The sequence below is a fragment of the Carcharhinus amblyrhynchos genome, chromosome 19 (genome assembly GCF_965287045.1).
Source record: "Carcharhinus amblyrhynchos chromosome 19, sCarAmb.v2.hapA, whole genome shotgun sequence".
In the NCBI taxonomy this organism is placed as follows: Eukaryota; Metazoa; Chordata; class Chondrichthyes; order Carcharhiniformes; family Carcharhinidae; genus Carcharhinus; species Carcharhinus amblyrhynchos.
Window position 1 is genome coordinate 37,777,105 of NC_137342.1, and position 22,077 is coordinate 37,799,181.

At 41.1% G+C, this 22,077-nt stretch overlaps 1 protein-coding gene across 2 annotated transcripts in view; it reads right to left on the reverse strand.

Moving 5' to 3' along the window:
• klhdc10 (kelch domain containing 10) overlaps positions 1-22,077 on the reverse strand; it is a 44,221-nt gene that overhangs the window by 16,882 nt on the left and 5,262 nt on the right. The window contains exons 2-5 of one of the 2 annotated variants that reach the window (XM_080207627.1): positions 11,628-11,720; positions 5,387-5,608; positions 2,727-2,881; positions 377-525 (exon numbers count right to left, since the gene is read on the reverse strand). In XM_080207627.1, coding sequence (XP_080063753.1) covers positions 377-525; positions 2,727-2,881; positions 5,387-5,608; positions 11,628-11,720 — 619 coding nt within the window. The remainder of the gene's footprint in view (positions 1-376; positions 526-2,726; positions 2,882-5,386; positions 5,609-11,627; positions 11,721-22,077) is intronic. The other variant, XM_080207628.1, reaches the window with a different exon arrangement.

The window sequence follows — 22,077 nt, forward strand, 5'->3', positions numbered from 1 at the left end:
TTCCTCCTAACAGCTGTATCCAGTCCACTCAGTTTTGTAAAATCTGTCTTCCCCATTGTAGAACTTTTACTCCCATTCTTAGTCATTTTCCGTAATGATGCTGAATCTAATTATATTATTGTCATTACCTTCAAAATGATCCCCCCATTCTAATTCATCAACTTGCCCAGCTTAATTCCTTAAGACTAAATCTAGAGTTGCACCCACTTCTGTTGGGCTTGTTTCATGCCAGATTAAGAAGTTTCTCTTGAATGCAGTCCAATTTTGCAATATTCCAATTGATGCTAAACATCTGTTGCATCTAAGATGCAAAAGAAAAAAATCAAGCCCAACAAGATCTGAAGCTCAAGAAGCCATTTAATCAGCCGTGGCTCACCTTTCTTCGGGTAAATCACTAGGAGGGTTATTTGGTTTAAGCTGTATCCATTCCCGAGCTGTAAGGTCTAATCGGTGCAAATCTGTGTTGTAAACGTAACCAGTTGTCCCGCCAAATATGTACAGGTAGCCATTTATGATCACCATAGCCTGGAACAGTTAAAAGCAAAGACACAGATAAAGGATTAAGACTTGGAGAGGTAGGTATATTCAAAAGCAGTTTATATACAAGTGGCTCTCAGTCATTGCTATGAAGTCTGATACCGCATTGCCCAATTTGATCTGTTCAAATGCATAGGACTCAAGGTTTAGAAAAGACGCTGAGCAATGGTGCCTCTACTAGTGGCTAAGACAGAACACCAAGAACTGTTAAAACCTGCAGTTTAATTCAAATGCAGTTTGAGATCTGGACCCTCTGAGGCGTCACAATACACAATTACCGAAAAGAAGCAGTGGCAACAAGCAGACAAAGGGTCACAAAGACATTATATGGTGACAAGGTCAGACTGATCTATTACGTTGTGCCCTAAAAGCACAGCTAACCTAAGAATTTGGAGTACTTTCCCAGATCTGCTGGCTGATTAGTACTTAATTCTTTTGAGATTCAGTAATGTGCACTGATCTCTGTTGCGTGATCAGTTTGGATAAAGAGTCTCAGCATAGTGCCAAACAATGAAGATTGAAAACCACTTGACAAATCTTTCCTTTGTTAGAGAATAAAGTTATCTCCAACTTCAACCATTACAGATGTCATCCTTACCTGGTTAAAACATTAGGTATAACTGCTACATTCCAAGGTGGCTATGGAAATAGTGAATACATTGGTTATCATCTTCCAAAATTCTATAGATTCTGGAAGAGTACTGGCAAGTTGGAGGGTGGCAGATATAACCCTGCTATTTGGGCAGCACAGTGACAGTGGTTAGCACTGCTGCTTTAGTGCCAGGGACCTGGGTTCAATTCCTGGCTTGGGTCACTGTGGAGTTTGCATGTTCTCCTCATACCTGCATGGGTTTCCTCCGGGTGCTCCGGTTTCCTCCCAGTCCAAAAATATGCAGTTTAGGTGGATTGGCCACGTTAATTTGCCTTTCAAGCGTCAATGGGACTAGCTAGGATGAACGTATGGGGTTATGGGGATAAGACTTGGGTGGGATTGTGGTCAGTGCAGACTGGATAGGCTGAATGTTCTTCTGCATTGTATGTTTCTAAAAAAAAAGAGGGAGGTGGAAAACAGGATATTACGGACTCGTCAGCCCAACATCAATAGTAGAGAAATGCCAGAGTCTGTTATAAAGGATGAGATAACAGAACATTTAGAAAAAAATGGGATTAGACAAAGTCAATATGAATTTATGAAAGGGAAATCATTTTTGACAAACCTAATGAAGCTTCTTGACATCACAAGTTGTACAGCTATGGGTGAACCAGTTGGATGTATGCATTTTCAAAACGAAACTTTTGATAAAGTCCTGTAAGATCTTAATGTGCAAAATTAACGTGCATGGGATTGGGAATAGTATATTGGCATGGACTGAGAACTGATTAGCAGATAGAAAAATGTAAGAATGGGTCTTTCAAAATGGCAGGTGGTGAGTACCAGGGTGCAATAGGGGCCAGTGCTTGGGCCACAGCTATTCACAATATACATCAATAATTTGTATGAAGGAATCAAGTGAATCTTTCCAAGTTTGCAGATGACATGAAACTTAATGGGATGAGGCACATGGTAGCAGTGGTTAGCACTGCTGCGTTGCAGCACCAGGTATCCAGATTCAATTCTGGTCTCCAGACTTGTGTGGAGTTTGCACATTCTCCTTGTGTCTGCGTAGGTTTCCTCCCACACTCCAAAGATGTGTGAGTTAGGTTGACTGGTAATGATAAATATCCCTTTAAGTGTCAGGGTAAATACATAGGGTTACAGGGATAGAGTCTGGGTAGGATTGTTGTTGGTACAGGCTTGATGGGCTGAATGGCCTCCTTCTGCACTTTAGGGATTCTATGATTCCACGAGGAGAACGTTGAGACTTCAAGATGATTTCAACAAATTGAAGGGATGGATAAATGCATGGCAGATGCAGTATATAGTGGATAAATCTGAAGCTATTCCGTTTGAGAGGGAAAAACAGAATGACAGGGTATTATTTAACTGATGATTGATTGGGAAATGTTGACAGACAAAGAATGCAAGCATGCAGGTACAGCAAGCAGTTAGGAAGGCAGAAAGGATGTTGTCCTGCAGGTGTACAAGGCCTTAGCGAGACCACACCTGGTGTTCTGTTTGCAGTTTTGGTCTACTTAAAGAGCGAGAGCTGCTCTATGTACTGTCAACCCTTCATTTATTCATTGCTCACCTGTCCGTATATACGGTTGGGTTTCTTCCCTCGACAATTGAGCAGTGCCCATCGCTTGTAATTAACATTGCACACGTGGACATCATTCCCGCTGCTCTCGCCAAAGGGGACACCAGTGCCTCCAAACACCAGCAAGTTATTACCATGCAAGACAACTGCAACAAAAAGAAATAATTTTTGATTAGCATTGCTACACCATCAAATTGCAACATAGAAGCTACAAATAAAACTAGACACAACTTTGCAAAACAAAGGATTCCATTAATCGGCAACAGCTAGCGATGTTACAATTGCAGAGTGTTGTCAGCATGACCTACGCCTGAATCTAAATTATCAAAAGGACAGTGACTTGTGCTCTGCTCTCATTACTCCAGCCTCTGATAGTTGGTTAGGTGCTAGTTTCTAAAAACTTTTTGCCCAATATATTTGAAGCGAAGTGTTAGTTCACATGCTGCTCTGAATTTTTCATTTTTGTATCTCACCCTCTTTTGTTCTTGGTAGTTTGTTAGCTAAGTTTACCTCCTGTAACAATTTAAATGACAATATCTTGCTACAAATGCTTCGGCTCCCAGTCTCTCCCATTACTTGATTCCCTTCTTCCCTCTATTTCTTCTGCACCTCTTAGATACTTCAGTAGTTCTGTATTTGTCTCCAATTCTTTCCCTGCACCCATCACGTACTTATTAATTGCCTTTGGCATAAAGCAGATTCGATTAGCTCTAACCTATGGTAGGAAGAGCAAAAATGTGGGGGAAAATGGCTCAAGCGCAGCCTTATTAAAACTGGTCATGCAATGCAAGTTGTCCAAAGCTAAAACTAAATGAGACAAAAGAATAAGTCTGCGATCTTCAGGACTTAAGCTTTCCCCATTCTCTGTATCCTTCACAAGAGGGGACGTGGGGTGTGGTGGTGGTGGGTGGATTGTTGGGAATAGGGAGAAGCAAAGCTGTTTAAGTCACACAGTTCCCACATTCAAGGTGTGCGAAACTGATGGGAGACAGGGTGGATGCGAATGAGTGTTTCTTCTACAAAGCCATTAATTCATGAGGAGTTGAAAGTGGTGTTGCCCAAGGATCAGTGTTGGGACCCTTGTTTTTTTAATATTTGTGTTAATGATTGAGAGATGGTTGTTGAGGGCAACATGTCTAAATTTGCAGATGCTAACCTAGGTAGAATAGTGAATAGTGATGATAACACTCCGCAACTTCAGAGGGACAATGGCAAATTGGCTAAATGAGCAGACACCTGGCAGATTAATTTCAATGCAATGAAATGAAATGTGAGGTCGTGCATTTTGGTAGAAAGAATGTGGGGAGACAATACAGGCTCAGTGGTAAGGTGCCTGGGTTCAATTCCTGCCTCAGGTGACTGTGCGGTGTTCCCACGTTCTTCAGTATCTGAGTGTGTTTCCTCCAGGTGCTTCAGTTCCCTCCCACAGTCCAAAGATGTGCGGGTTAGGTGGATTGTCCATGCTAAATTGGCCCTTGATGGCAGTGGGACTTGCAAATTGAAACAGTTGAAGTTGTTTAAATGATCCTTGGGTTTATTAATAGAAGCAAAGAGTATAAAAAGCAAGGAAGTGATGCTATACCTCTACAAACTGTTGGCAAGACTACATTTGAAGTATTGCGTTCCATTCTGGGCACCTTATTTAAGGAAGAATGTTAAAGCCCTTGATGCACAAAGGAGATTAGAATGTTACTGGAAATGAAGAATTTTAGATACAAGGAAAGATTAGAGAAATTGGACTCATTCTCCTTGGAGCAGAGAAGATTAACAGGTGATCTTATTCAGATATTCAAAATTATGAACAAATTGACAAAGTAAAAATAGTATTATTTCCACTAACTTGGGTTGTTTTCATTGGAGTATTGGAGGATGAGGGGGAACCTGATTGAGGTTTTCAAGACTATGACAGACTTGGATAGGGTGAATAGTCAGAATCTTTCACCCAGGGTCGAAGGGTCAATTACTCAGGGACATAAGTTTAAAGAAAGAGGGGAAGTTTAAAAGAGATGCAAGGGGCAAGTTTTTTCCAGAGGCAGGTGAATGCCTGGAATGTGCTTCTGGAGGTGGTATTGGAAGCAGATTCTATAACAACATTCAGGAGGCATCTGGATAGATACATGAATAGACAGGGAAGAGAAGAATATAGACCACAGAGGCAGGTAGTCATTAGAGAGGCATCTTAGCACAGACTTGGTGGCTGAAGGGCATGTTCCTGCGCTAACCGTTCTTATTAGTTGGCATAAGAGTGGCTGGGGGTGTCACAATTAAGATGGTCAGCTTCAAGAGATAGGAATGCGACAAGGAGAAATTTCTTTACTCAGTTGTTGGGGTTTGGAATGCACTACCGGGGAAAGTGATTACATTGGAGGGTTCATAAGAGAGCTGGATACATATTTGAAAGTAATGAATTTAGAGTATTCCAGAGATAGGGCTGGAAAATGGGCCAAGCTGGGTAGCTCTTTCGGGAGTCAGTGCAGAAATGATGGGCAGAATGGCCCCCTTCTGTGCTGTAAAATTCTAAGATTCTAACCCAAAGGTTCCACACCTCTCTTGACCAAACTGCAAAGAAATCCAAAGTGACAACACTAATGAATAAAACTTCATTTGGTGCTAGTGGAAAAGGTATGGTGTGTTGCACAAGCTGCCTGTACCTGACATGGATGCCAACTCCCTGGGCATGAACCCCTCTGTACCCACTTGCTGCCAGGTGCCAGAGGCAAAATGATATCGCCAGAGTTCACGGAAAAGTGGGTAGTCTTCATTACCCGGTCCTCCCGACTCCTCATAATCAGGGTTATAGCCACCAAATACATAAAGGCTCGAATTATCTGCAACACAGCGATGCCCACTTCGAGCAGGCGGATATACATGACCTGGAAAAGAAAGTGGGATAAATAAAATTCAGCCACTTTGGCAATCCTATCAAATAACAACTGATAATTTTACAGTAATAATAATAGCTTCAAAGACAGAAACATATAATCTCATGACATTCCAAAGCAGCCTATGATGTACTCTTGATGTATAGTGATTGTAGTAATAAAGGATATGTGTCAGCCAATTTACACATAGCAAGGTCCCACAAAGAGCCATATGATAATGATAATGGTCACAATCTATTCAGTAATGTTGGTGGAGGAACACGTTGGTCATGACACCAGAAAACACTCCCCTAATCATCAAACAGTACCAGGAAATCTATGACATTTACATGAAGGAAGCAGTTGGAGTATTGATTTAACATCCCATCCAAGAGACAGTTTGTGCTCAAGTCTCTGGACTGAGACTTGAACCCAAAGACAACCCAACTCAAAAGCAAGACCATCAATTCAGCCACAGCAATTCACCTTAAAAATGACTCTGTACAACACACTAATTGCTTAAAAGGGACACAAACTCAGAGCTGCAAGTCAGATGCAAATTTATATCATACAGATGGTATATCTGATATAACACTTCATAACAGCAAGCAAGCCGATCACTTTACACAAACTCCCAAACCAAGTTACTGTACAGGGGGGTTCAGGTACCACTATTCAAAAAAAATGTCAATTTGATCTCAAGTGATTCAAGATTCTGCACCAGAACAATTAGCCTCTTAAAAGAACACTAATTCTCACTGCATGCTAACTGCAGACGAATGCACTGTGCATTAAATTGACTTCCTCCTATCTACTGTGTGTAGAGACAAAGAGATCTCTGGTACCTCAGATAAATGGACTAAACCCATCTTAAGCAAAAGATAATGTTGAGGGTAAATGATCAGTGCAACTCAGAATTGGGTTTGCTTTTGAAACTAAAGGAAAAACTGGTGGGAATTTTCACAAAGGATTGTGCTGCCAAATCACTTGCCCTGACAATTCTCAGGCAGCCCCACATAGTTCTGCACTAAAATTTTCAACGGAAGATGGTATTACAGATTTGTATTCATTGAGTATAAAGGGGGAAGGTAATTTGAAATATTTAAAGGTTTCTGAAAGGTTAACTGGAAACCTTAAATATTTTAAAATGGATTTAGCTTGACTAAACAGGAACTAAATGCTGTAAACACATACAGAACAGATTTATTTTCTAGAGGCACACTATTCAAAAGAGATGTTTATGCTAGACTTGTATCAAACCTTGATAACACCCAATTTATAGACCTGAATGTGCAGCCCCAGTCATCATACTGTAAAAGAGGCATTGGACAGGATACAAAAATATTTCTAAAGATGATACCCAAAATACAAAGCCTTCAGGAAAGGATAGGCTGGCTGGATCTGCTCTCTTTAGAAGAGAAGGCGAAGGGGTGACTAGATAAAGATGTCTAAGGTTATGAAAGTTTTTAATAGTTTGAGAGAGGGTTTTCAATGGTGGAAAAGAGCAAAACATCACATTGGACAGTCACAAAGAAATCAAAAAGATGAAGAAACTGCTTCAGAGTGGCAAGAATGCAAAACTTGCTCCTACAAGTGGACAGCATTTCAAAAACCTAGACAAATATATGATGGAAAAACGACTGAAAGGTTATGTTGATAACAGCTAGACAAGGAAGGATGGGAGTCAGTGAATTGGTTGGACAAAATGGCCGTACATTGTATGTACTCGTAGGCAAAGGAGGTTCGTGCTTTTTTTAAAAAAATAGCATCAGTTTCATATGTTTGTAACAAAGTCAGATATCAGAAAGAAAAGTGAGAATCCTAATGGGAGCCAACAGCTACCAATGATATTGATAGACTGCTGGTAACTTTCACCTTGATATTTGAATTACAACCAGAGTTGGCTCGTTTAGAGTGTGCTTGCTAAAATTTTGATTTAAAATAGAGACAAGTAGTGTGTTCCAGACTAACATGTATACATCCAGACCTTCTACAAATATAAGCATAACCCTGAAGATGTCTTACAAATGCTTTGGTATCTGTTGCAACTGCATGCATACTCCTGGGATGCCATGCTTGAAACATTTCAAATACCCTGCCAGTGACTCAGAGGTTGATAGAATAATTGCAGCCTTACAGAAAATAAATGCCAAAGCCAGAAAATCTGAAGAGCAACAGAAAAACATCTACTGATCAAAGAACATGTAACTTGTTTTGAAGAAATCAAACTAGAGGAAAGTACATGCACCCTTAGCTTTGGAAAGGATCACCTCTCCAGTTCACGGTTTTCTTCAATTATCAGTTGCCATAAATGAAGTCAGCAAAAGTTGCAGGATAAGCCAGGATGGGTGAGCAGAGTGTGCAGTGCAAGTTTTAAAACAACCAGAGTGCAGAAAGGACACTGAGAAGTTGACTGATGCTGACAAAGACCAATCTCTCATGGGCATAAATTCTCAAACTAACAAGTCTTTTCTCTCCATACATAGATGTTTCCTGACAACCGATATTGTTTTTGTTTAGGATTTCCTGCATCAGAAGTGTTGCACTCTGATCATGAACGGAAGGTAATCTGACCTGGAACAGTGCTGGGTACACTCATCCATGATTGGGCAGTGCAAGCGCTGGGTAATTTAGAATAGTCAGTCATAGAATGACTATAACAAAATGAGGCCATTTGGTTGCTCAGCTCTGTGCTGGATGTAAGAGTAACTGAGCTGTTTACATTCCCTTGCTTATCCACCCCTTGGGCCATTTTATCTCCTTCAAATAATTATCCAATGTTGATGCTAGTTAAAGCCTACCAATGCCTCTACTCAGGAGGCAAGGAAATGCAGCATATCTGCTACAATTCTCACCAATTTTACAGATGCACCATAGAAAACACCCTTTCCAGATGTATCACAATTTGTTATGGCTCCTGCTCTGAACAAGATGGCAAGAAACTACCAAGTGTTGTGAATGTAGCCTAGTCCATCATGCAAAAGTGTCTCCAATCCATTGACTCCGTCTGCACCTCCCGCTGCCTCAGCAAAGCGGCCAGCATAATCAAGGACCTCCGCACATTCCCACTTGCAGCTTCTTCTTTTGGGAAAAAGACAAAAGTCTGAGATCATGTACCAAGCAACTCAAGAACAGCATCTTCCCTGCTGTCATCATAATTTTTAATGTAATTACCTCACATGAAGTTGATTTTTCTCTACACCTAGCTATGACTGTAACATTGCCTTCTGCATCCTCTCCATTCCTTCTCCCTTATCTACTGAATAAACAGTATGCTTTGTCTGTATTGTGCACAAGAAACAACAACAAATCAAATTCAATTCTATTTTAAAAACCTCAATTGAATCTGCCACACCATAATCACAGGCAGTGCATTCCAGATCCCAACCACTCACTGAGAAAAAATGTTTTGCACATGGCCTCTGGTTCTTTTGAAAAATCATCTATATTCAGCGTTTCAAGTCTTTATCTTCCACAATGGGAGCAGTTTCTCTGTATCTACTCTGCCCAGACCTCCATGATTTTGAATGCCTTTATTAAATCTTTTCTCAATTTTCACTTCTGCAAGGAGAACAGCTTTTCCAAACTATGGAACTAATATTCCTCATCCTTGGAACCATTCTTGCACATCTTTACTGTGCCATCGCTAGTGCCTTTATAAAGCAGGGTACCCAGACTAGACCCAATATTCCAGTTGAGGTGGAGTAACAGTTAGGTACAGGGTCATCACAACTTGCTTTTGTAGTCTATACTCTTAATTTGTCATGCCACTTGCAAATGATTTGTGCACATCTTCTCCCATGTCCCTTTGCTTCTGCACGTGCTTTAGAATTGTACCCTTTACTTTATATTGTCTAGTCTCTTCACACCCTCTTTCCTCAACTTTTGTTCTTCCTCTCATGTCCTGAAACTATAAACTCTGGTATCAAGCACAGTTTCTTAGGGATATTTTGTCACCTGTCCAACTGGTCACTTCCCCTCCGTGAACCTAGTCTGCAAGGGATGGCAAACTAGCAACTGCAGGGGTATCGCATGATATCCTTGCTCGATGCATAGGTGCACACACACTAGGAGATGGCTGGATGATGGCTAGGAGGAAAACCAGCCAATTATCCCTCTAATCCAGAGGTTCAGAAGTTGATTTTAATACTCTCAGTGCCACCCTGACTGAGAATAGCAGTGACCAAAAACTGAAAACTGGACTTTGCTGATCTGTATGGCACAGCTGATTAAAAGCACCTCAATCCTTAACATCAGAAAATTAAGATATTCCATTGGATCTGATGCACAATCAATACTGGGTTGCCAAATTTGACATCTGTATAGCTCCATCTATTAAATTGTTTCACTGTAGAAGCTCTGCTCTTTAACCATATTCCGCCTTGCCCAAACAAAAGGGCTTGACAAGATCACACAAGCAAATTGTTCAGGTTAACAGAGGTTAAACATTTAATCACTTGACAATACATTAAAATTGAGCAAACAAGGAGCAAGAAGTCAGGCAGATCAAAACCACACAGGGTAAGAGTTGTGAAAACAGGCCAAAAGAATGTGCATTATGAAGTGATTCAAGGGTCAACTGGATGAAGAATGCAGAACCTGGTGGGGTTGACAGACAAACGTGCTGGACTTAACCTATTCTTGTCACAAACGGTAATTTTTAAATGTGAGATTTGTAAGTGAAAATTGAGAGCTTTGGCTTTTTGGGGCTCACTGTTTATCACTGGTCTTGACTAGTCCAGTGATATTACCATTATGCAGCCATCGCCCCTACATTGCAAACACTGTCACCATAATGGAAACCATTCAGTTTCTCTCCCCATGTCTACAGACTCGGGAGAAAGAGACTGAATGGTGACAAAGTGCTTGCAATTTAGCAGAGATGGTTGCACACAGTGGTAATATCACTAGACTAGTAATCCGGGAGCACAGCCTAATGCTCTGTTTAAAGTCTGTTTATTAGTGTCACAAGTAGGTTTACATTAACACTGATGTGGAGTTACTGGCATTGGACTGGGGTAGGCACAGTCACTAGTCTCACAACATCAGGTTCAAATCCAACAGGTTTATTGAGGAGCACAAGCTTTTGAAGCACTGTTCTTGAGGCATTCACCTGAAGGAGTTGCGCTCTGAAAGTTCTTGCCATTAAATAAACCTGTTGTACTTGAAAATCTCTTAATTGCTACACTCCAGCGCCTGTCCAGGTACACGGAGGGAGAATTTAGCATGCCCAATGCACGCACCCTTTGGGGTCCATGGGTTCAAATCCCACCATGGCAACTAGTGGAATCTAAATTCAATTAACAAATCTGGAATATAAAACTATCAGTAATGGTGACCATGGCAGCTATTGACAATTGAAAAAACCCTTGTGGGTCACCAATGTCCTTTAGAGAAGGAAATCTGTGATCCTTACCTGGTCTGCCCTACATGTGACTCCAGACTCTCAGCAATGCAGTTGGTGCTAAACTGCCCTCAGTTCAAGAGCAACCAGAGGTGGGCAACTGGCTTTGCCACTGACGCCCCCACCCCATGATCTTTTTAAAAAGAGTAGACATTGTCTATCAATCTTAGATAGTTCAGCACCCTCAGAAAAAGCAGTGTCTGGACAGGAGATTATACTGATTCAGAGAGTGCCAACAAAGCTTCATCATCAGTAACCCAGACTGCTTCTGCAGTAGACAGAATTTGATTTCCTTGGACTACTGTGGGATCAATTATTCTAAAGTCTTTACCAGAGTTCCAGCAATCACGGTTTAAATAAAGATTTATGCCGCAATACATTTAAGGAGTCCTGACTGGCAAGGTTTCTCAAAGGGAGCAGAGTTTAACATGGTCTCAAAGCAGAGTCCAAGGACTTCCACTGCAGTTTGAAACCGATGGAGGTTTATTCCTTATGGGTGAAAAAGCAAAGTCTCAAATTATTTCCAGGGAGAAGGAGGATGCATAAAGGAGAGAGAGGAAGCAAAGTGGATTGACAGAAGATAAACTCTCACCATCTACACACTGCGACGTCTGCCAGTCCACCCACCTGTCTTTAAAAACCTGTATGGGATCCTGAGACTGGGGCAGGGTTGGACGAAGAGTCTCTTAACAGGAAACCATCTGACTTTCTTCTTAGAGCCTGTCACCACAATTACCAGCAATGAGTCAGTCATGAACAGCAACTCATACAAAATGGGCTCAAATCACAAAAAGCAAAGAGAGAGGGACTATGGGGTATATTGTCCTTCAGCCATGACTGAGGGGGAATAAGACAAGATTAAATAGGGGAGAAAAGACTCCCCACTTCACACTAAAAACAGACTTTATTCCTGCTCAACAGCAAGCGAAGCAAAATATACCCACAACGTTCCTTTCTGTCAGCCTACACACATTTGATAGAGCATATTAAGAGTAACTATTTCCCAATGCTGGAAGGAGTAGTAAGCACAGGACACAGTTTTAAATTGATTGGCAACAGTTGACATGAAGGGGAAAAAGTAGGCAGCAAATTGTTGCAATCTGGAATGTAATGCCTGAAGAGATTGTGCAGATTCAATAACTTCCAAATGGAATTGGATAAATACTTTACTGGAGAAAATCTGCAAGGTTATGAGGAAAGAGCAGGGGAAGTGGCCATTTGGACAGCTCATCCAAACAATCAACACAGGTACAATGGGCTGAAGAGCCTCCGTCTGAACTGCGTGTTTCTATGACGTCACAAGTGAAGACAACCGACAAAGTATGAACTACAGTTGTTGAAAATCTCAATTCAACAAAAAAAATTGTGGTGTATACATGGTACATCCATGTTGTGTATTGCTGGTATTTACAACATAATGGGGAGCTGCTTCCCAATTAGCTAACATGACTAAAGGAGACAACAGGGAACAAATTGAGGCAGCATTAGGCCTCACCATCAGACAGGAGAAACTAGACCAATTACTCCTACATACAGTTGCTAGCAGTTTGAGGACTTCAGTGCTACTGCCAGAACGGTGGGTTCTGTTCTGAAATGACAGTGACTGTGCCAAAATAAGCAGCAACGACCCTTTTATAGCTAAGAGCTCACAAGGCTGGTCTGCAAACACTGACGAGTGCTTCTCCAGCACTACCCAAATACCAAGCAAATACAACAATCAAACACCAGTCTTTTCTAAGAAGAGAGCTTTTGACCCCATATTTATGAAAAGTTTTCAGTGACTGATTCTGCAGCTGCAGAGACTGGTCACTCGTTTTGCACAAAGTTTAATTATTTTCCCTTTACGCTGACAACTCAGCTCAAGTTTTAAAACCAGACTTGCATAAAATGAGAAATACAGTTCTTGCTCTGACAATACATTGCAAAGAACTGGTTAAGATCCATCAAGAACCCCATCAATCTATTTTGTCATCATTCACAGATCTCAGACAGTTTTACATGCCTCCCCAAGCTTCACCCCAGCTTTGTGAAATTTTACTGACTGTAAAAATAGAGGCAACATGGTCATGTTTCGCTTTAATGTTTGTTTTACAAGTGAGCATTTGACAGTTTACAGAAATAGGAGGATGTTGCTTACAAGTACTAGCAATGTTACCTTGGACAAACAAGGATTCAGGGAAAACAGGGCCTATTGGGACTGTAAACATTGGACTGGTTTTACGGTGATAGCCAAGTAACAACACTCCCCACAGACCTCACGCAATACTGCTCACAAAGAGCTAGCAATCTGTAGCATGGCTTCCTTCTGTCACACTGACAGTTTAAACCCATCAAGCAAAGGAGATGTCATGGCATGCAGCAACGGTGATGCCAGCAAGCATGTAAATAGCCAATCATATTTATGTATTCTCTCAGCAAATCAGGAAGTTAAAAGCATTAATATGTCACTTTCAATTTTCAGAAAGCAAAATAAATTGTTTTTCTTCATTTTGCCTTAATCGAAAGTTTAAAAACGCACAATAATTTGGATATCTTATTCAGACATTTCATATGCCATAAATATAAAATTAGATTTCCAGGGCCAGTAAGGATGTTTAGCAGTCATTTGAAGATATTTTACACTGTACAAAACCCAGTTAATTCTTTCAAGGGTTTCTAGAGCCAGACTTAAGGTGCAAGAGTGAAAGTTCTTGATGATTCAGTTGATTTCCTATTGATTACAGTTTGGAAATGTCTCAACAGTCCACTCTCTGGACAAGTGCAGAATCAGTGACATTAACTTCTGCACTGTTTTGTTCACATACAGACTCCAGAAGTAATAAACAGGGAAAGGTAAATGGTGAGGGTAAACGAGCAAATAATATAATAACAGACATCAAGATCTTCTTTAAAATGTATAAAAACTAAGACAGAGACTAAAGTGAGCATTGGCTCCTTACAGAATGAGACTGGGGAAATAATGGTGAACCAAGGAATACAGTAAAAAGTCTGACAACACCAGGTTTTAGTCCAACCGATTTATTTGATAATACTCACAAGCTTTCGAGGTTTCCCTCTTCGTCAGGTGAATGGAGAGAACATCGCTCGACAATCACCAGGCAAGACTGTTCCCTTCCTGTTGGCGAACACTTCAGTGGTCACGGGCATTCAGCCTCTGACCTTCGGGTAAGCATTCTCCAAGGCGGCCTTCACGACACACGACAGCGCAGAGTCGCTGAACAGAGACTGATAGCCAAGTTCCGCACACATGAGGACGGTCTCAACAGGGATCTTGGGTTCATGTCGCACTATCTGTAACCCCCGTGACTTGCCTGGGTTTGCAAAACCTCACTTACTGTACTGTCTGGAGACAATACACATCTCTGTAACCTGTGATCAGTGCTCCTTCCACTCACATTGTCGGCCACTTCAGGTCTTGAACAGCAGGTTAGGTGTAAGGATTCACATTCTAATCAGTAATCTCTAAACTGTCTGTGCTTTATATGCTCTGTCTGAGGCCAGAACTCTCCATTCACCTGACGAAGAGGGAAACCGCGAAAGCTTGTGAGTATTATCAAATAAATCGGTTGGACTAAAACCTGGTGTTGTCAGACTTTTTACTGTGTTTATGCCAGTCCAACGCCAGCATACCCACATCAGAACCAAGGAATGGCAGAGGAATTAAACAAACACTTTGCATCAGTCTTTACAGTGGAAGACACTAATAGCATTCTAAAAATGCAAAGGCAGAAGAGGATGGGAAGAAAACAGAGGAAATAAATACAATAACTATCACTTGAGAAAAAGGTCTTAGGGAAACTAATAGGCTAAAAGGTCAATAAGATTGATGGACCTTACAGATTGCATCACAGGATATTAAAGGAAGTAGCTACAGAGATAGCGAATGCACTTGCAGTAATCTTCCAAGAATCAATAAATTCTATAAAAATCCTGTCAACATAACCTGTTTATTCAGAAAGGGGAGACAAAAAACCAATACACCTGTTAGCTTAATGTCTGTCATTGGGAAAATATTAAAACTTCATATAAACAAAGTAGTAGCAGCACATTTAAAAATGCATAATAGAGTGAACATGGCTTCACGAAAGGGAATCATGTCTGACAAATGAATTAGAATTCTTTGGGATGTCAATAAGCAGGAAGATAATATACTTGAATTTCCAAAAAGCATTTGAAAAAGGTCCTAAACAAAAGGCTATTTGTTAAGAGCCCATGGTGTTGGGGACAGTAGATCAACATGGATACAGGATTAGCTAACTAATAGACAACAGTTGGGACAAGAGGCATTTCCAGGATGGCAACGTGTAATCACAATTATTTACAATATATATTAATGATTTGGATGAGGGAAGTGAATGTACTATTACCAAGTCTGCTGGTGACACAAAAGTAGATGGAAAGGCAAGCAGTAAGGATGACAGAATCTACAGATGGATATAGACAGATTAAGTGAGTGGACAATCAGAAGCTTTTTTCCCGGGTGGAAGAGCCAATTACTAGGAGACATAGGTTTAAGGTTGTACGAGGCAGACTTTTTACAGAGGGCAGTGGGTGCCTGGAAGTTGTTGCTGGGGGAGATAGTGGAAGTGGATACGGTAGTGACTTTTAAGGGGCATCTTGACAAATACATGAATAGGATGGGAATAGAGGGATACAGTCCTCAGAAGGGTAGGGGGTTTGAGTTTAATCAGGCAGCATGATCGGTGCAGGCTTGGAGGGCCGAAGGGCCTATCCCTGTGCAGTAATTTTTCTTTGTTCTTTTGACAAAAAATTGGCAGATGGAATATAATGTAGGAAAGTGTGAAGTTACACACTTTGGAAAGAATAAAGGAGATTAATATTATTTAAATAGAGAAAAACGTCAAAGTTGCAGCACAGGGGGATTTGGGGTCCTTGCACATAAATCACAAAAAGCTAGCATGAAGGTAATTGGGAAAGCAAATAGAATGTTTGCCTTTATTTCAAACGGAATGGGGTATAAAAATAGAGAAGTTTTTCTAAAACTATACAAGGCACTGGGCAGACCACACCTGGAATACTGAACAGTTCTGGTCCCTTTCTAAGATACACTGACATTACGTATTTACTAGGTTCACCACAGGTGCAGACGGATTTTCTTATGTGTTGAGTACTCAGGTTGGGTTTGTACTTACTGGACTTGAGAAGAATGGGGGTGACCTTACTGAGACATAGGAAGGATTTTTGGGGGCTTGACAGGGTAGATATTGAGAAGTTGTTTCCCCTTGTGGGAGAAAATCTCAGAGTAAGGGGTCACCCATTTACTACAGAGGAGGAGTATATTCTGAGGATAGCAAATTTGTGAAATTCTTTACCACACAGAGCTGGGGAGGCTGGGTTGTTAAGTATGTTCAAGGTGGAGATAAACATTAAATCAGCAAGGGAATCAAAGGTTATGGGAATAAAGCAAGAAATTGGAGTTGAGAATCATATCAGATCAAGCATGATTTCATTGACTGGAGCAGATGCAATGGGGCGAATGGCCTACTTCTGCTCCTATGCCTGATGCTTTTAATTTCAGAGGAATGAAACAGTAAAAACCACCACAAAATCCAGGCTCTTTCAGCATTTGAGACACATTTTAACTTTGCTTTGGGGCGTTGACATCTCAGCATCAATAATGGGCTCTTCACTGTAGGAGGTACTGCCTTTCAGAGAACTAGTCAAGCGTAAAAGATTCTATGGCTTTGTTTAAAGAGCAGCAGGAGAGTTCTCCAATATTTATTTAATTGAAAAACAAATTCTGATTATCACTTCTATTTAAGATTATACTGTTTGTAATTTTGCTGCTGAATTTCTTAGATTACAAAGTTACACTACACTCCAAAAGTAATTCATTGACTAGTGTGCTTTGGGAGATGCTGGAGTAGTGAAGGAAGCTAAATATATATAAATTGGTTCCTTATTGCAGCATACTAATCCAATATGCAGATTGTGGAACCAGTCTTCCACACAAATTCGAAGTGTAGCAATCCTACCTTGCATCTTCCATTGGATAGTTTCTGGCCTTTAGACCAGGTGCACATTGCTGGAGAACTGGGGAAGATCAACTTGCCCTCTTAGTTTCACAGCTCAAGAAAGAAGTGGTGAAACATAGAACATAGAACATTACAGCGCAGAACAGGCCCTTCGGCCCACGATGTTGCGCCGACCAGTTACAAAACAATGACCCACTAACCTAAACCAATCCCTTCTCGTCCATAAACTTATCCACGGATCTCTTAAACGCCCCCAAACTAGGCGCATTTACAACTGCAGCAGGCAGGGCATTCCAATCCCTCACCACCCTCTGGGTAAAGAACCTACCCCTGACATCCATCCTATAACTACCACCCCTTAATTTAAAGCCATGCCCCCTCGTGCTAGATTTCTCCATCAGAGGAAAAAGGCTATCACTGTCCACCCTATCTAAACCTCTAATCATTTTATATGTTTCAATAAGATCCCCTCTTAGCCGCCTTCTTTCCAGCGAAAACAACCCCAAATCCCTCAGCCTCTCCTCATAGGACCTCCCCTCCATACCAGGCAACATCCTGGTAAACCTCCTCTGCACCCTCTCCAAAGCCTCCACATCCTTCCTATAATGTGGGGACCAGAACTGCACACAGTACTCCAAGTGCGGCCGCACCAGAGTTGTGTACAGTTGCAACATGACGCTGCGACTCCTAAATTCAATCCCCCTACCAATAAATGCCAAGACACCGTATGCCTTCTTAACAACCTTATCTACTTGACTCCCAACTTTCAGGGATCTATGTACACATACACCTAGATCCCTCTGCTCATCCACACTATTCAAAGTCCTCCCGTTAGCCCTATACTCGACACATCTGTTATTCCTACCAAAGTGAATTACCTCACACTTCTCCGCATTAAACTCCATCCGCCTCCTCTCGGCCCAGCTCTGCAACCTGTCTAAGCCTTCCTGCAAACTATGACACCCTTCATCACTATCTACCACACCTCCGACTTTGGTGTCATCAGCAAACTTACTAATCCACCCAACTATACCCTCATCCAGATCATTAATAAAAATTACAAACAGCAGTGGCCCCAAAACAGATCCCTGAGGCACACCACTCAAAACCAAACTCCATGATGAATATTTACCATCAACCACCACCCTCTGTCTCCTATCCGCTAGCCAATTCCTGATCCAATTCCCTAGATCACCCCCAATCCCATACATCTGCATTTTCTGCAGAAGCCTACCATGGTGAACCTTATCAAACGCCTTACTAAAATCCATATACACCACGTCCACTGCCTTACCCCCATCCACCTCTTTGGTCACTTTCTCAAAAAACTCAATAAGGTTAGTAAGGCACGACCTACCCGCCACAAAACCATGCTGACTATCTCCAATCAATTCTTTACTCTCCAAATAACTATAAATCCTATCCCGAATAATTTTTTCTAAAACCTTGCCCACAACAGAAGTGAGACTCACCGGTCTATAATTCCCGGGGAAGTCTCTGTTCCCCTTCTTAAACAATGGGACAACATTCGCTAACCTCCAATCTTCCGGTACTATACCAGAGGCCAACGACGACCTGAAGATCAGAGCCAGAGGCTCTGCAATCACTTCTCTTGCCTCCCAGAGAATCCTGGGGTAAATCCCATCCAGACCAGGGGACTTATCTATTTTCAGACCCTCCAAAATAACTAGCACATCCTCCTTATCAACTGCAACACTGTCAATTCTACTCCCCTGCAATCCAGTGTCCTCCTCAGCTATATCCATGTCCCCTTGCGTGAACACCGAAGAGAAATATTGGTTCAATGCCTCTCCAATCTCCTCCGGTTCCACACATAACTTCCCTCTGCTGTCTATAACTGGCCCTAATCTTGCCCTAACCAACCTTCTGTTCTTAACATACCTATAGAACGCCTTAGGATTCTCCCTAACCCTATCAGCCAAAGTCTTCTCATGTCCTCTTTTAGCCCTTTTAGTCTCTTCCCCACCAGCCCCCCCAAAAAGTCTTTTCTTTATTTATTGGACATGGGTGCCACTGGCTGGTCAGCATTTATCACCCATCAGCAGCTGAGGGTCAACCACATTGCTGTAGTTCTGGAGTCACACGTAGGCCAGACTACGTAAGGAGAACAGTTTTCCTTCCCTAAAGGTTGTTAGTGAACCAGATGGGTTTTTCTAATGATCAACAATGGTTTCTGGTAATCAGTAGATTCCCAATGCCAGATTTTTTTTATTGAATTGAAATTCCTCCATCTGCCATGGCAGGATTTGAACCCAGGTCCTGAAAACATTAGCTGAGTTTCTGGATCAACAGTCGTGATAACACCGTTAGACCAGCTCCTCCACTTGCCCTACACAATACCATTTACAACCTGATGTTTTTGTATAATGTTCTTCGAGATGACAACGCCTTCTAAAATTACAAAAAAAGTTTGAAATCCTAACTATTATAAGCAGAAGCTAATTTCAGAATAATTCTCTGAAAAGCATAATCAGTTTGAATATTATGATTAGACACTTCTCAATCCAGGGGGCTGTTACCTCTGTTTATCCCTTACTCATCAGCAGAAAGCCAAGTGTTTGCTACTCAAGATTAGCATGCCCCTCTCCCACAGCATGTGAACCAAAGTCAGGAAGTTGATTCTCAGGCCAATATTACTCATGACCAGTCACAAGCAGACACCCAAAAAAAAGAAATTGAATGGAAAAGGTCACGTCTAATATTTCCTCTTCTCTCAAAGGGTTGGGCTATAGGGGACAACACAAAGCTCCATGCACTGCACCAACACATCACCGGGACTTCACTTCTTTCCATTTGTTCCTTATACCTACTATTTAAACATGCAATCTCAACCAGCCTTACAATCTCTCCCTAGTTACGCTGTCATTTTGACAAGTCACTAGAGGGGGGCAGTTAAGAATTAACCACACTGGTTTAAGACTGGAGTCACATTTCGGTCAGAAGGATAACAGGTTTCCTTCTGAAAAGATGTTATGAGCTGCAATAATGGCCATTTTCCTTGATAACAGTTGTATTTATTCCCAAATTATTTAACACCAAATTGAAATTTTCAACCTCCCTTGGTGGGATTTGATTTCTCATTCTTTCTGTACTGGAGTGGACCAGATAGAAATATGAAAACGCTAACTCCAAATTGGTGCCCAGTGGTTGGAAAGCCTTATCATTTTAAAACACTGGCACAGTCCTTCTGAACAATTCCTTTCAATAATATCCTTGAATCTTAGAAACAGCATGCAAAAGCACAATTATTGGTCTGAGCTGTAGGCACCTAGTTTTCAGGTGATGTAACATTTGTGAAGGAATCTTGCCAGCAATTATTTGGTGAAAAACAATGTGGATAAAGAAAAGGAAAATTTTGTTTGCATCTTTAAGTATTGATGGGGAACCAATTGTTCTACAGCAGTGCTAGATTTAATTACACTGCAGTTCAGTATGGAAACTCAGCACGTATGTCAGAAAGCGTTAATACAATGTAACTGGAATTTTCTTTAGATTAAAAAAATCTTTGCCAAAGTCCAAGGACCGACATACAGCAAGATTGACCTAGGCTTTCACTTGCACGGTTTGAGACCTAATATGGATAGAGGGGGTGGAGTTTGAAGATTGTATTTCATAACATACCCGATCTGTACTCGTACGAGTAAGTCAAGCGTTAGCAACCAAGAATGGTCAACTATTGGGTTTGGTTCGTACAGCATGTTTACTGAATGCTGCAATTTATGTTCCTAAAATGACTGCCTACAAATTGTTACTGTGACTTAATCCATTGGATCACTTCACTTGTTGTGGAAATGTTTTGGGCCTTTCCAATGACCAATTATCTTTGGAAGGGTACCTCTGTTTCCCATGAATATCTTTCTGCTTTGACACCAGCATTTTACATTTCTCTTAAAAGGGGAGGAGAAAAGAGAGATTGTGAAAAGCTTTCCAGAATCAGTCTGCTTTGCCTGCACATTTGCTATTTCTAACAATACATCAGGCTAGATATCTATATAAAAAAATCCAGAGACTTTTCTAATAGTTGTACTCTTCATTTGTAGTGTTCCTTCATTAGGAAGGTTGGCCTTTAAGTGGATTCTTCTTTGTTCTTGGTTTGTGCTGTGTTTGCTGTTTCTTAATGGTTATGCCATTGCCACTCAGCCAGTGCTGGTTGATGCACTTGAAGTATTTGAGCCACAGTGCTCACTCTCAAACATGGTCATGTGGGGTAGAACAAATGTAGATGGAAGCAGTGGAACAAAGGAGGGCATTGTTGATGTTGATAGAATGATATAGCAATGCTTAGCATTTATGTCCAGCGATGGGTTACAGTTGGAAAATGAGGCCTGGCTCAGACAAGCAACCAAGACACTACCTTCCACTTTTTTTTCTTAAAAATGGAAGAAATCTTCTCTTCTCCTTAAAATTTTCCTATAATTGCTCAAGTTAACTTAGTCTTCTCTATTTTTTCAGCTTCAATCTAAATCAACAAGCGAATCCTGTCCCCATCAGTTCCCATTTCCTACCCCCACACTAGCTTGTACTCTGTGCAGAATTCTGAAGATTAGGAATGGTAACCAGAGAGTGATACAGAGGCAGTTTTGAAGAACAGATGATGAAAAAGACACGGGTATGTAGGGTGTGCATTTCAGTATATGGGGTGGATATGGAAAGAGATGTGGGGCTGATCTGAAAAAGGCAATGATTATATATGCAGAAACACCTGAGCTGAAGTAGTATGAAAGCAGAAACTCCGAGTGCTGAAGGATTTTGGAGACATTGATAATCCAAGGTCAAGGAGTAATTAAGGACATTGAGGCTATTTTCAACTGAAACACAAGAAATGGTTTACAAAAGAGGTTTAGTGTTTGGTAAATCACTAAAAAAGCATGGTCTGTATCAGCAGAAAAACAAAAGCAGGAATACTGGTGGACTCAGAACAGTGGTGATGTTACTGAATTAACAATCCAGACCTGAGTTATTTTCTAGCATTCTCAGTACTTTGCTTTTATTATAATAACCTAAGGGCTTGGATTTACAATCCAATGACAGGAAATCGAATTTCATTCTGGCAGCCGGGA